This window comes from Musca domestica, unplaced genomic scaffold (genome assembly GCF_030504385.1).
Source record: "Musca domestica strain aabys unplaced genomic scaffold, Musca_domestica.polishedcontigs.V.1.1 58, whole genome shotgun sequence".
Lineage (NCBI taxonomy): Eukaryota > Metazoa > Arthropoda > Insecta > Diptera > Muscidae > Musca > Musca domestica.
In genome coordinates this window covers 2,306,248-2,318,251 of record NW_026712360.1, presented here as the reverse complement: position 1 = coordinate 2,318,251, position 12,004 = coordinate 2,306,248, and the positions used below count along the sequence as shown (strand labels likewise).

Sequence of the window (12,004 nt, the reverse complement as noted above, 5' to 3'; positions counted from 1 at the left end):
TGGGTATTGTCCATGACAAAAAATCGCATGTACAAATCCACGCCTTCGTGTAACAATACCTTCCAAATTTTCGGAATTTTGAGAACTTGTATTTTAAACGACGTGATTTTTCAAGCACGTAGATTTAAAAGGATGTTGATTTTAAGGAACGTGGATTTGAAAGAAAATCGGTTTTTAAAAGTTGATTTTAAAGGACTTGGATTGTAAAGGAAGTGGATTTTACAGGACATGGATTTTAAAGGATGTGGATTCACGCGCATTTCAAGGACGTGGCTTTTAAAGGATCTGGATTCAATGGACGTGTATTTAAGGGACGTGGCTTTTAAAAATCGTGAATTTAGACGACTTTGATTGTAAAGGACGTGTATTTTAAAGGACTTCGATTTTAAAGGATGTGAATTTTAAAGGACTTGAATTTTAAATGACGTGGCTTTTTAAGGACGTGGATTTTTAAGGATTTGAATTTTAAAGGACATGGCTTTATGAAGAACGTGGATTTTAAATAATGTGGGGTTTAAATGACTTGGATTTGAAAGGACTTGAATTTTAAAGGATGTGGATTTTAAAGAAAGTGGATTTAAAGGAAGTGGATTTTAAAGGACTTGGATTTTAAAGGATTTGGATTTTAAAGGACGTGGGTTTTTAAAGCACATTTATAAGAAACGTAGTTTTCTTAAAAAAAAAAAATGAATTTTACGTTTTTAAATTTTTTAATATTTTATTAAGTCCACGTATATTTTTATATATTTTGACAGATATTTTTAAAATTTAGTTAATTTTTGAAATATGGAGGTATTTTGATTTTTTTTTAATTTTTCTTTCAATGAGTGTAACTCAGTACTTGTTTACATTTCTTAGGAGTTTTGATTTTCTTCTTTTACATATTCACAATTTTCATATTCCCTTTTTTTTCTAATTAAATTTAAAAAAAAAAAAAAAAAAAAAAAAAATATATATATATATATATATATATATATATATATATATATATATATATATATATATATATATATATATATATATATATATATATATATATATATATATATATATATTTAGACAAAATTTACTTTACGATCCCCTTGCTATATATACCAGCCAAATCCACCGTCTTTCTCCATTTATCACGCCATTCTTTTTAATGATTTGCTAAACAAGCAAATAAATGCAATTTAATGCTAAGCTGACAATTTATTAATTTTAATGTGAAACATTTTAACTTTCCCCTTTCATTTCGATATTTTTTTTTATATTTTTTCTCAATTTCCCTGTTTTTGTCCCCCTTTCGTATTGACCGAATAACAAACAATCAATATTGAAAAAATAATAATCTATGACATTTGTGCTCCATTTATCTTTGGCAGGGATATGTGTGTGCGTGTCGCAATTTACACAAATCGGCAACATGGCTGATTATGTACAGAAGATGAGTGACCGACCGAAAGACCAAACACACACATCCACACTCACATATATACATGGAGTACAGAACGCATTGGGATCGAAAAATGCATTATTATTGCGCTGTGTTTATTGTCAACAAAGTATTTGTTGTTAAAAGAATTAATTTTTGCATTTGTTACTGTCAGAAAATATCATAAATTTTATTTATTTATATCAGCAAATAGAACATACACACACGCACACACATGTTTGCAAGCATATGTATGTACGGATTTTTTTGATTTGCTTCATTTGTATCGAAATGAAATTGAGCGAGTAAAGAAAATACAACGCATTTCGAAATTGCAGAACAGCTTCAGCAAAACATTTTGCCAAACACTTACAAATCTAATGCCAGAGCATATTTTGGTTGTTGGATTTGGAAAGACCCGAAAGAAAGACAGACGAGTCAATAAACGTCCTTGACGAAAATGGAAAAAATTCTTGTGGAAATGCGATGTCTTTTTGTTTGGCAGAATGCAATTGTTTGACAAGAGCGAACATAGTGGTCACTGCGTCTTAACCCAATTTGGATATCTAATGGAAATAAGATATCCGTATGAGTGAGGACCTCATTTTGTGTGATGCTGGACACACAGACACACTTCATGTTGGGGTGCCATTGTCCTACTTCCTTGCAGCCATTAACCTCAATAAGTTGTGGAGAGAGAAATCGAATTGTGGTGGAGTGCTTTTGGTACACACATGTCAGGAACATTTATTTACTCACATTTCATAATACGTATACGTATTGTCAACACGTATACGCCACATTATCCAAAGGGGAGGAGGTTTTATTTCAAAAAGGATTCGATATTTCTAAGGTATGAAAAATTAAAATTTATGGCTGGTGGGATTAAAAAAAATAAGCAATACAACTATCAAAAGGCTATAGTCGCGCGGGATCGACCATGTAATAGTCCAAAACACTATAATATATTGGACAATTTCGTTTCTGAAATAATGCCATAAAAAAAGTGCAGAAATTATACTTTTGGTTTTTGATCGGTGTCATTGGTTTTTTGACTACGACCTCCATGGTGCAGAGAGGTACCAATAAAAAAAAAAAAAAAAAAAAAATCACACAAAATTGTGGTCCATTTTACACGCGGGATGTTATCTGATGTCCATCGAAAATGCAAGGCTTTTGCCCTGTCCTAAACCCTAACCTGATGCAAAACTCCTGTGTAGTGTCAGCAAAAATCGGAAAAGTCTTCAGTTGATGGTACACAAAGGATATGGTCAATTTTATGCGTATAACATCCAAATCACAAAATACCGAGCCGATCGGTCTATAATTGTGATCTGTAGAGCAACTACAAGATCGGGAAATTTTTCTGTTTTTGGGCTATTTCAACCTGTAAATATTTTGCGACCATCTCTAGAGCATATAGGCTTGTATTCTGATCCTAACCCCATTTCATGAGAACCGGATAATAAGTGTTATCTGTGGCTTGATTACAATATAGCATGAACTGATGGAGTGATGGACAACCACTAAATTACCTCAGCTCGGTGAGATAGGGAGATTAAAACATAATATCGTGGGTACATGGCAATTTTTTTGAGGTGTTGCAAACACATCCAAACCAAGTGGAAAGTGAAACCCATATAGCGGATCTTTTTGTATTGTTTGGAATTGATACCTTCGAAATAGACGTGGAACTCTGTGGAGGGCTACCACTCTCTAAGATAACTCTGGGTAATTCTAAAGGGGCGCTGGCAAATGCATTGTGCGGCTGTACGAAGCTCACCGCCTACTTCCACGTCTGGTCTGGGGAGATGAGAACAGAGAGGGGGTTTTATATGATTATCGCCTTGACGGCTTTAACCATGATGGAACGCCCCTTTGGAATTACCCAGAGTTCTCTAAGAGAAGAATCTGCAGGTCGAGGGAAATATAAAACCGACCACGAATTGTCACAGGATCCTAGGGGTCACATTCGACAGCGTCTTCAAGTCGTCTGCGCAAACCACAGCTATATGCGACAAAATGAAAAGTAGGAACAATATCCTTAAGGCTCGTGCTGGCAGAGCCTGGGTTGTGGATCTGCAAATATAAATGCTATGCAGTGGAAGAACATACAGACCTACCAGAATGCTACCCTGAGTACTGCGACAGGTTGCCTCCTCATGACAAGAGTGAACCATCTATAAGAGGTGGCGAAGATCCTTCCCGTACGTCAGCATAAATTCTTGGGTGTTGTCGTGGGATTCATCCCAGCCATCATATGGTGGGGTGGATAAAGGCGTGTCAGCTATAGGAGAGAGAGCCTTTGGCTCAACAAGCCTATCAGTGGTAGTGGTATTCCTACTGATGCAGTCACAGATGCCATCAATAATAAGAGTAGGAATGCCATCCTCAGAGTCCACCCCATCCATTGCAGCTGAGAAACGTCGGTCAGGGTAGCTTTGGGGCAATTACTTTCAGAATGTTGCAGTCGTCTCAATTGCCCCTGTCAAGACCTCTGGTTGCAGCCCGTAAAAGTAGCCTAATTTTTATATACTACACCATACTGTGGTAAAGGTATTATGACCTTGTGTCCTATGTGTGATAGATCCATAGTTCTCTTTGCAAGAATTCCATTATGAGTCTATTTGTCCATGTATTTTTGGAAACACAATGTAGATCACATTTATAATCCGATTTAGCTCATTTGTTTGATCCAAGGACAATTCCTATTGAAATTGTAGAAAATCGGATCAAATTTTTATATAGCATCCAAATGTGTAATATTAGTCCATATAGGATGTAATTAGGAACATGAAGCCAACTTGAGCTTGGAAGCAAGTTCTCCAAATTTGGTGAAAATCGGTTTATATATAGCTGTAGCTCCTATATGTAATATTCATCCGATTTATTATTTTAGTCCCCCACAGCCATAATATGAACTCCAAAACAACGTTATTCGGGAAAAGATATCAAATACAGCTCAGAAAAACCTCTGCTAATTTTTATCAAGATCGGTTCAGATTTGGATATGGCTCCCATAAATAAAATTAATATCAGCCCAAATGAAATGGCGAGTACGTCAGCAATTACTTTTTTAATTTGGGAATAATTTCTCAACAATTAACTCATTAATGTGGTATCCCAGCATTTTTATTATTACCACATGATTGATCACATCAAAGAAAAGGGGGAGGTGGGATAAAAAACAACATTTTAACATTTTCCCAAATAAACAAATTCAATAAAATAATTTAAAAAAAATTGCTCCCGCAACATGAATAAATAAAAGCGGCATAAAATCAAAAATGAATTAATTTGAATATGTTTAGACGGCGAGTGTATATTTATGTTGGAATCTCTGTGCGAATGACGATGATGATGATGATGAGGAGGAAGATAATGATGCTGGCAAGGCTGATGATGATAATTTGTTTTCATTTTCTGCTTGTTTTTGTTATTTCAACTGATGCTAATTTCGAAAAATGCTAACTTATACACGGGCACGCACGGACTGACACACACGCCAAGCAGGGTATACATCTGATGGCTATGAAGATGAAAAGTGAATTTGTTTCAAAAAATGAAAACGAAATGAAAATTTCTTACTTTCACCAACAATCATATTTATGCCAAGAATAACAAATGGAGGAGAAAAAAAAAATCATATTCTTTGCTTATATTCTATAATTTTTTATACCCTCCACCATACTATGGAGGGTATATTAATTTTGTCGTTCCGTTTGTAACTCCTCGAAATATTCATGTCAGACCCAACAAAGTATATATATTCTTGATCAGCGTAAAATTCTAAGACGATTTAGCCATGTCCGTCTGTCTGTCTGTGTCTGTGTCTGTCTGTCCGTCTGTCTGTCTGTCTGTCTGTTGTAATCACGCTATCTTTCGAACAAATTGAGATAGAAGGCTAAAATTTTGCACACATGTATTTTTTCCCAGTAGGCAGGTTAAGTTCGTAAATGGGCCATGTAGGTCCAAGTTATCATATAGCCCCCATATAACGGTACCTCCCGATATTCGGTATTTTGATGATTTTAGCGACATTATTCACCGGAATTATTTCAAATTTGACATTTGAAGTTTGTAATGGATGCTACAGCCTAAGACAGAAAATTGTCCGTGCAGGTTCAGGTCTTCGTATAGCCCCCATATAATGATACCTCCCGATATTTGGTATTTTTATGATTTTGGGGTCATTATTCACCGGAATTGTTTCAAATTTGGTATTTGAAGTTCGTAATAGATTCTACAGCCTATGACAGAAAATTGTCCGTGTAGGTTCAGGTCTTCGTATAGTCCCCGTATAACGGTACCCCCCGATATTCGGTATTTTAATGATTTTAGCGACGTTATTTACAGGGATTGTTTCAAATTTCGTATGTGAAGTTCGTAATGGACACTTCAGCCCATGCCAGAAAATTGTCTGTGCAGGTCCACGTCTTCGTATAGCCCCCATATAACGGTACCCCCCATATTCGGTATTTTGACGATTTTAGCTACAGTATAAACATATTTTTCTTCAAGTTTCGCATTTAAATATTGTAATAATTTATGACAAAAGTTGCCTATGCAGGCCTATGTCGTCGTATAAGCATTTGGTATTTTTAAGATTTTAACAGAATTTTTAACGGGTTTTATTTTTTGGAAATTGCCAAATTTGTACCAAATGGTGGAGGGTATTAAAAGTTCGGCCCGGCCGAACTTACAGCTTTTTTACTTGTTTTTTTTTTATTTTTTTTGGATCATTGTTTTTTATGAAAATTTACCAGAGGCCACCTATTGATTTTCCCTATTATAAATTATACATAAAATAAAATAAGTAATGGTATTTTTTCCGTTTATTATTTTTTTTTTTTGGAATGAATTTATTGGCATTTTGGTTTATTTTGAATAATTAAATGTCCATTAGTATTTGAAAGTAGCATGAGATAAAAATAAATAAATAATAATAAAATAATAATAATAATAATAATAATAATAATAATAATAATAATAATAATAATAATAATAATAATAATAATAATAATAATAATAATAATAATAATAATAATAATAATAATAATAATAATAATAATAATAATAATAATAATAATAATAATAATAATAATAATAATAATAATAATAATAATAATAATAATAATAATAATAATAATTTTGGGCCTTGAGACCATAAGCTGAGGTGAAAAAAAAAAACATTTGGGCAATCCAGTCTTTGTACTCAGTATGCTATAGTTGTTCCAAATTATGCCGTATACGCATTTTTCGAATTTATTTTTTTTTTTAATTATTTTTCGTATTTTTGTCATTACACCCTACTATACAATTAGATTTGTGTGCTAATGAAATACAGCCACACAGAGATTCCATTTAACAATTTTGTTAACAGATTTGAATCAACCCATTGAAGTGATAATGAAAATCGTTATCGCGATTAATGATTATCGATCGGTTCACAGCAAACATAAATACTCCATGGGAGATTTGTATTATCTTCAGGGGAAAAGGCGAATATATTTCAATAATTGAATTTGGTGAATGGTGATCGACACTTTGGTATTTTTTAGTGCCAAACTTGCTTTTCAAAATACTCCAGACATAATAGTCCAACGGATTGGTATTCGGAGATTTTGGTGGCCATGAAGCGAGGAACCTCATTTCGTAACCATTCTTAGGTGGCGCGCGCTGAGTGCGATTGTGGTGATGTTCCTGTTGGAATGTCCAAGGTGTGCGACCCAAAAGTTTTGCGTGCCCAAGGTTATAATACACCCTTCAGAATATTTTCGCAATAATATTCTGCATTTATTTTGATGCCACGGTCGATGAATACGAACAGAGAGCGACCATCGGCTGTTATGGCGACCCACACAATCACCATGGCCGGCGCTTAAGTTCTGGTGACCAACCGTAGGTGCACATTTTCAGCTGACCTCTTTGGCAAGCAAACACGAGCGGGTCATTTTGTTTGTTTACAAACTGCTGGACTACGAATGTTTTCTCATCGGAGACGGAGAAAACCAAATTCGGCAGTTCACAACTTTTGGCCAAGCGGAGCACTCCTTAGCACTTTTGAGTCTAATTTCTTTCTGTTGCGGTGTAAGTTCTTGCGCTTTTTGGAATTTCATTGGCTCTACCCCGAGCTAATTTTTCAATATTTGGAATGGAGTATTGCGATATGTCCAGCTGACGAGCCATTTTTCGGCCACTGCGACGCGGGTTTCGATCAAGACGCTTCTTTACTTTTTGAACCATTTCTGCTGATGTTGCTGTTTTGTTCCGCCAACTTCCTTGACGTCGGGCTAGGCTTCCAGTATCATGGTAACGAGCGATTTATTCACATTAAAATGTTGGAGTGCACTAACGATAGCCACTTGTAGTTTTTTTCCAGCCGAATATAAAAAAACACATTATCACGCTTGAATTCCTCCATCACGAGTAACTTTTTTTTCTGGAAAATTCTGAGCAAAATGCTTTTGTACGCTTGTAAGCGATATAATGAGCTGTCACTGGAATAATTTTAACAGCTGGCGGACGAGTGACTTAGAAATGACAGCAGTCTGAAGTTGGTTGCAGTTTTATCATCTCACCCTGAAATTATTCGAAATGTACTAGGATGGAGATTTGTCGATTATTTTGGATATGCTTACATAGTTTGTTATTGAAAAAAGGAATGGACATGAAATTCTGAAAATTTTCGATATCATAAAGGAAATATCTGGTATAGCAGAAAAATTTTGTTTATTTATGCAAATTCTGAAATAATCTTTGAAATCCCATTATTCAGACCCCATTGTGTGCTATTTCAAAATGTCAGAATTTCAGTGTTGAATATGGAAATTATTCCTCCAATATTTTCTTTTCGCATTGCAAAAATGTCAAATTCAAATCAAATTAATCTGAACATCAAACAATAATTTGAAGAAAAGAAATCCCTACCAAGTCGGAACAATGCCTCTCGCGAACTCCTCATCTACAAGTCTGCAGGACAATGAAGAAATTGTGATTCGACAAATTGTTTACCACTTACCTGATGGCCAACCATTTGAAGCAGAAAAAGAAAACGACGATGACGAAAAAGATATTTTCCAAAACAACAACAGTCGCCATGAAATGCGCATTGGAGGTGGTGCCGAATTGGCTGTGTATTCCGAAGAGCATCTCTCATTGAATGAAGAACCCGAGGAGGAACCCTATCGTTTGAAACCAATTTCGGCATTACAAAGGAATCTAAGGAAATTCCTACGTTATCTGACTCAGGGATTGCTGATGATTTGTTGGCTTACCTTTACCTATCACCTGATGAGGTATCCGGAACGGGAAGAGGAAATGGTGTTGCTAAGTTTTCCACCCCAAATGGCAATAATATATGAGTTGCCATTAGATTTGCAGGGTGTGGGTTTGGCAATGAAATTGAGAGGACTTTTTTCAAGGGAAAGTTTTCAAGATATGAAAGTTGTAGCTAGCCAGGAAGCAAAGAAGTCCTTCCTAAGTTATGTTTTACAAGGCAGCTCAAAGGATTTACTGAAGACCAAAAATATTTCCCTAGTAAAACATTTGTTTATTAACGAAAATTCTACAAGTTTGAGCCTGGTGGAAAAAGTCATGGAACAAATTATTTTCCCAGAAACTTCGAGGAAATTCCAACTATTGTTCCGCAGCAAATCCATGGAAGATATTTCCCTGGAACTATTTGTGACCCCTGTGGAGTCTGGCCAAACCTGGATAATTATCTGGGGTCTGGCGCTCCTAATTACAATTTATTTGCTCATGGCCTCCGATCTTTTGCATCGCACCTTTGCTGCCATACTTTGCAGTTCCCTGATTATTGGCCTGGTGGCTGCCATCCACGTGAGGCCTTCCCTGGAGGAGGTGTTCCATGGCATGGAATTCGATATTATCATGAACTTTTTTGGCATATCCCTGATAATGGAAATCCTGGCTGAAACCGGTTTACAAGACTATTTGGCAGCCTGGAGTTATGAAATGGCCAATGGCCACATTTGGCCTTTGCTCAATGTTTTGTTCCCCTCCAGTGTTCTCTTGGCCCTAATTTTCGATGACATTACCCTGATATTGTTCCTGACACCCATCGGCCTGAGACTTTGTGAAATAATGCATTTGAATTGTGCCCCAATTCTGGCATGCCTTATAATTGCCATTAATCTGGGTTGCTCCCTGACACCAAGCAGCTCCCTTTCCAATTATCTGATTTTCCAACATGAGAGTTTGAAGCAGGAGAACCTCTCCTATGGCTCATTTCTCATTCACCTTCTGCCAGCCTCTCTCTTGAACTTACTGCAATCCTACATCCATCTTCGTCTGTTGTTCCACAATTCGGCCCAAATTGGTACCAAGGAACCCCTACAGGTGGAGAGACTAAGGCGCCTGACTAGGGTGTGGCGCAAAGTTTCCGATCGCATGGGTGCCTATTCCCTGGATGAACGCTCGGCCAAAGACACCGTGGATACACGCATAAGGAGTCTCCGGAAACGTCTCAAACGCCTGGGAAAAATGCCCGATCCACCCTCAGGATTTGAGGAGAAGGTTTTGAAGTTACGCCAGAATTTCCATCTAAAGAAAATACCCCTGCTCATCGCCTGTCTGCTGGCCATTTTGGTGCGTTTTTTATTTGTCATCCTGGATCAGGGTTTCCAATCCATTCAAATATCCCTGGGATGGATATCGGTACTGGGAGCCTTGCTGTGTCTCAGTCTATGCAATTATGAAGATCTGGAGGGGGTTCTGGGACGCATTGACTGGGCCACAATGCTTTTCATTTCGGCGCTATTTATTCTCAGCCAAATGCTTGAGAAATTGGGATTCTCTGAAGCAATTGGTGCAATGTTGGAAAACTCTTTGGCAAATGTGGAGACCGAATATCGCCTAACCCTTGGAATTTTGGCCATAATTGGAATCTCTGCCAGCCTAAGTCTGTTGCTCAGCAATGCGACCTTGATTAACTTGCTGCTGCCTGTGATAACAGTCTTAGCCAAGAATGAAAAAGTAAATATACCCCTAATGCCTTTGGTGTGGTCCCTGGCCCTGGGCTGCAGCTTGGGCGCCAATGGATGTCTTGTCGCTGGCATTGTCAATGTTGCCTGTACCGGTGTGGCCTCTAAGCATGGCTACTCCATAACATTTTGGGATTATTTTAAAATCGGTTTCCTCATTATGTTGGGTAATTTAATTATAGCTTCTTGTTATCTCCTGTTGGCCCATGTTTTGGGTCAGTGGCACTGAGTTGTGTTTTTTTAATATTTATTCCAATATTAAACTCTGTTAAGAAAAGTAATGAAGATAATTTAAATAAAATGTTATAAAATTTATTCACATCGATTCCGACGAAATCAAGTAGGAATATATCCGTAGAATCCTTATAAAACTAAATAAATTTTTTAATTTCCATTACGAAGAAATCCAGAGGAAAAATATCTCTAAAACCCTTGATCATGACCTCGTTGATATAACAGGGCTTTGTCATGTCCGAGCATCCCTAAATATTTATTTATTTACTAGCAAGTGCCGGCTACTTCGACAGCGAAATCTCCATAATTATCCCCATTACCATATTTAGCACCATTTAATACAATTATAGTACGCATATCCAAAATCAGCTCCTTCTCAAGGATTTCAGGATTTCAGCTCTATTCCTTTACCCAATACCACATTTAGTACTTTTCGTACAATTATAGTACACACTTCAAAAAGTACCTACTTATCTCAATTCCAGATACCAACAGACACCTAAATATCAAATTTGAAAATTCTAGCCCTAAATTCATCCAATACCGAAATTTAGTACCATTCAGTACTTTTCGTACGATTACGCTACACATTCCCGAAACCACCTCCTTATCCCAATTACGGATTCCAACAGAGACATCAAAACTAAATTTGAATTAAAATTTCCAGCCCTTTCCCTTCACCCAATACCAAATTTAGTACCATTTAGTACTTTTCGTACAAGTATAGGACGCATTTCCAAGCCACTGTGAAATCTCAAACAGAGATTCTACCAGTAGTCGAAATATTAGATTTCTGAGTTTTAATACCAAAAATAGTACCATTTACTACTACCACCTCCATATATGTACAATTATAGTACACATTTCCGAAACCACCTCCATATATGTCCAGTGTACACATGAACAGCTACCCTAATATTAACTTTCAGGTTTCAAAACTTTATGTTCACCCAATACCAAATCGTACCAAATTTAGTACCATTTAGTGCACATATCCCAATCAAATACTACCATAGTTATACCAATTCTGATTTTCAGGATTCCACCTCTATCGTTCGCCCAAATACAAATTGTACCAAGTTTAGTACCATGTAGTACACATAAGTACGAACTCCAACAGTAATCTTAATTCTAATTTTCAGGATTCTAGTTCTATCTGTTCACTCAAAACGAAATTGCACCAAATTTCCATATTCCAATTTTACTGTCCAAATTGTACCAAATTTAGTACCATTTGGTACACATAAGTACGAATTTCCAAAACTACCTTATTTCTACATGTAATCTTATTTCAAAATTTCAGCATTCCTGCTCTATCGGTTCACCCAAATTTAAATTGTACTAAATTTAG

General features: G+C 36.3%; 1 protein-coding gene across 1 annotated transcript; it reads left to right on the top strand.

Moving 5' to 3' along the window:
* Positions 1-8,356: 8,356 nt before the first annotated feature.
* On the top strand, positions 8,357-10,648 carry LOC101889522 (P protein-like). Its single transcript, XM_005179570.2, has one exon. It carries the CDS (start codon positions 8,357-8,359, stop codon positions 10,646-10,648), a length of 2,292 nt encoding a protein of 763 aa, XP_005179627.2.
* Positions 10,649-12,004: the final 1,356 nt, after the last annotated feature.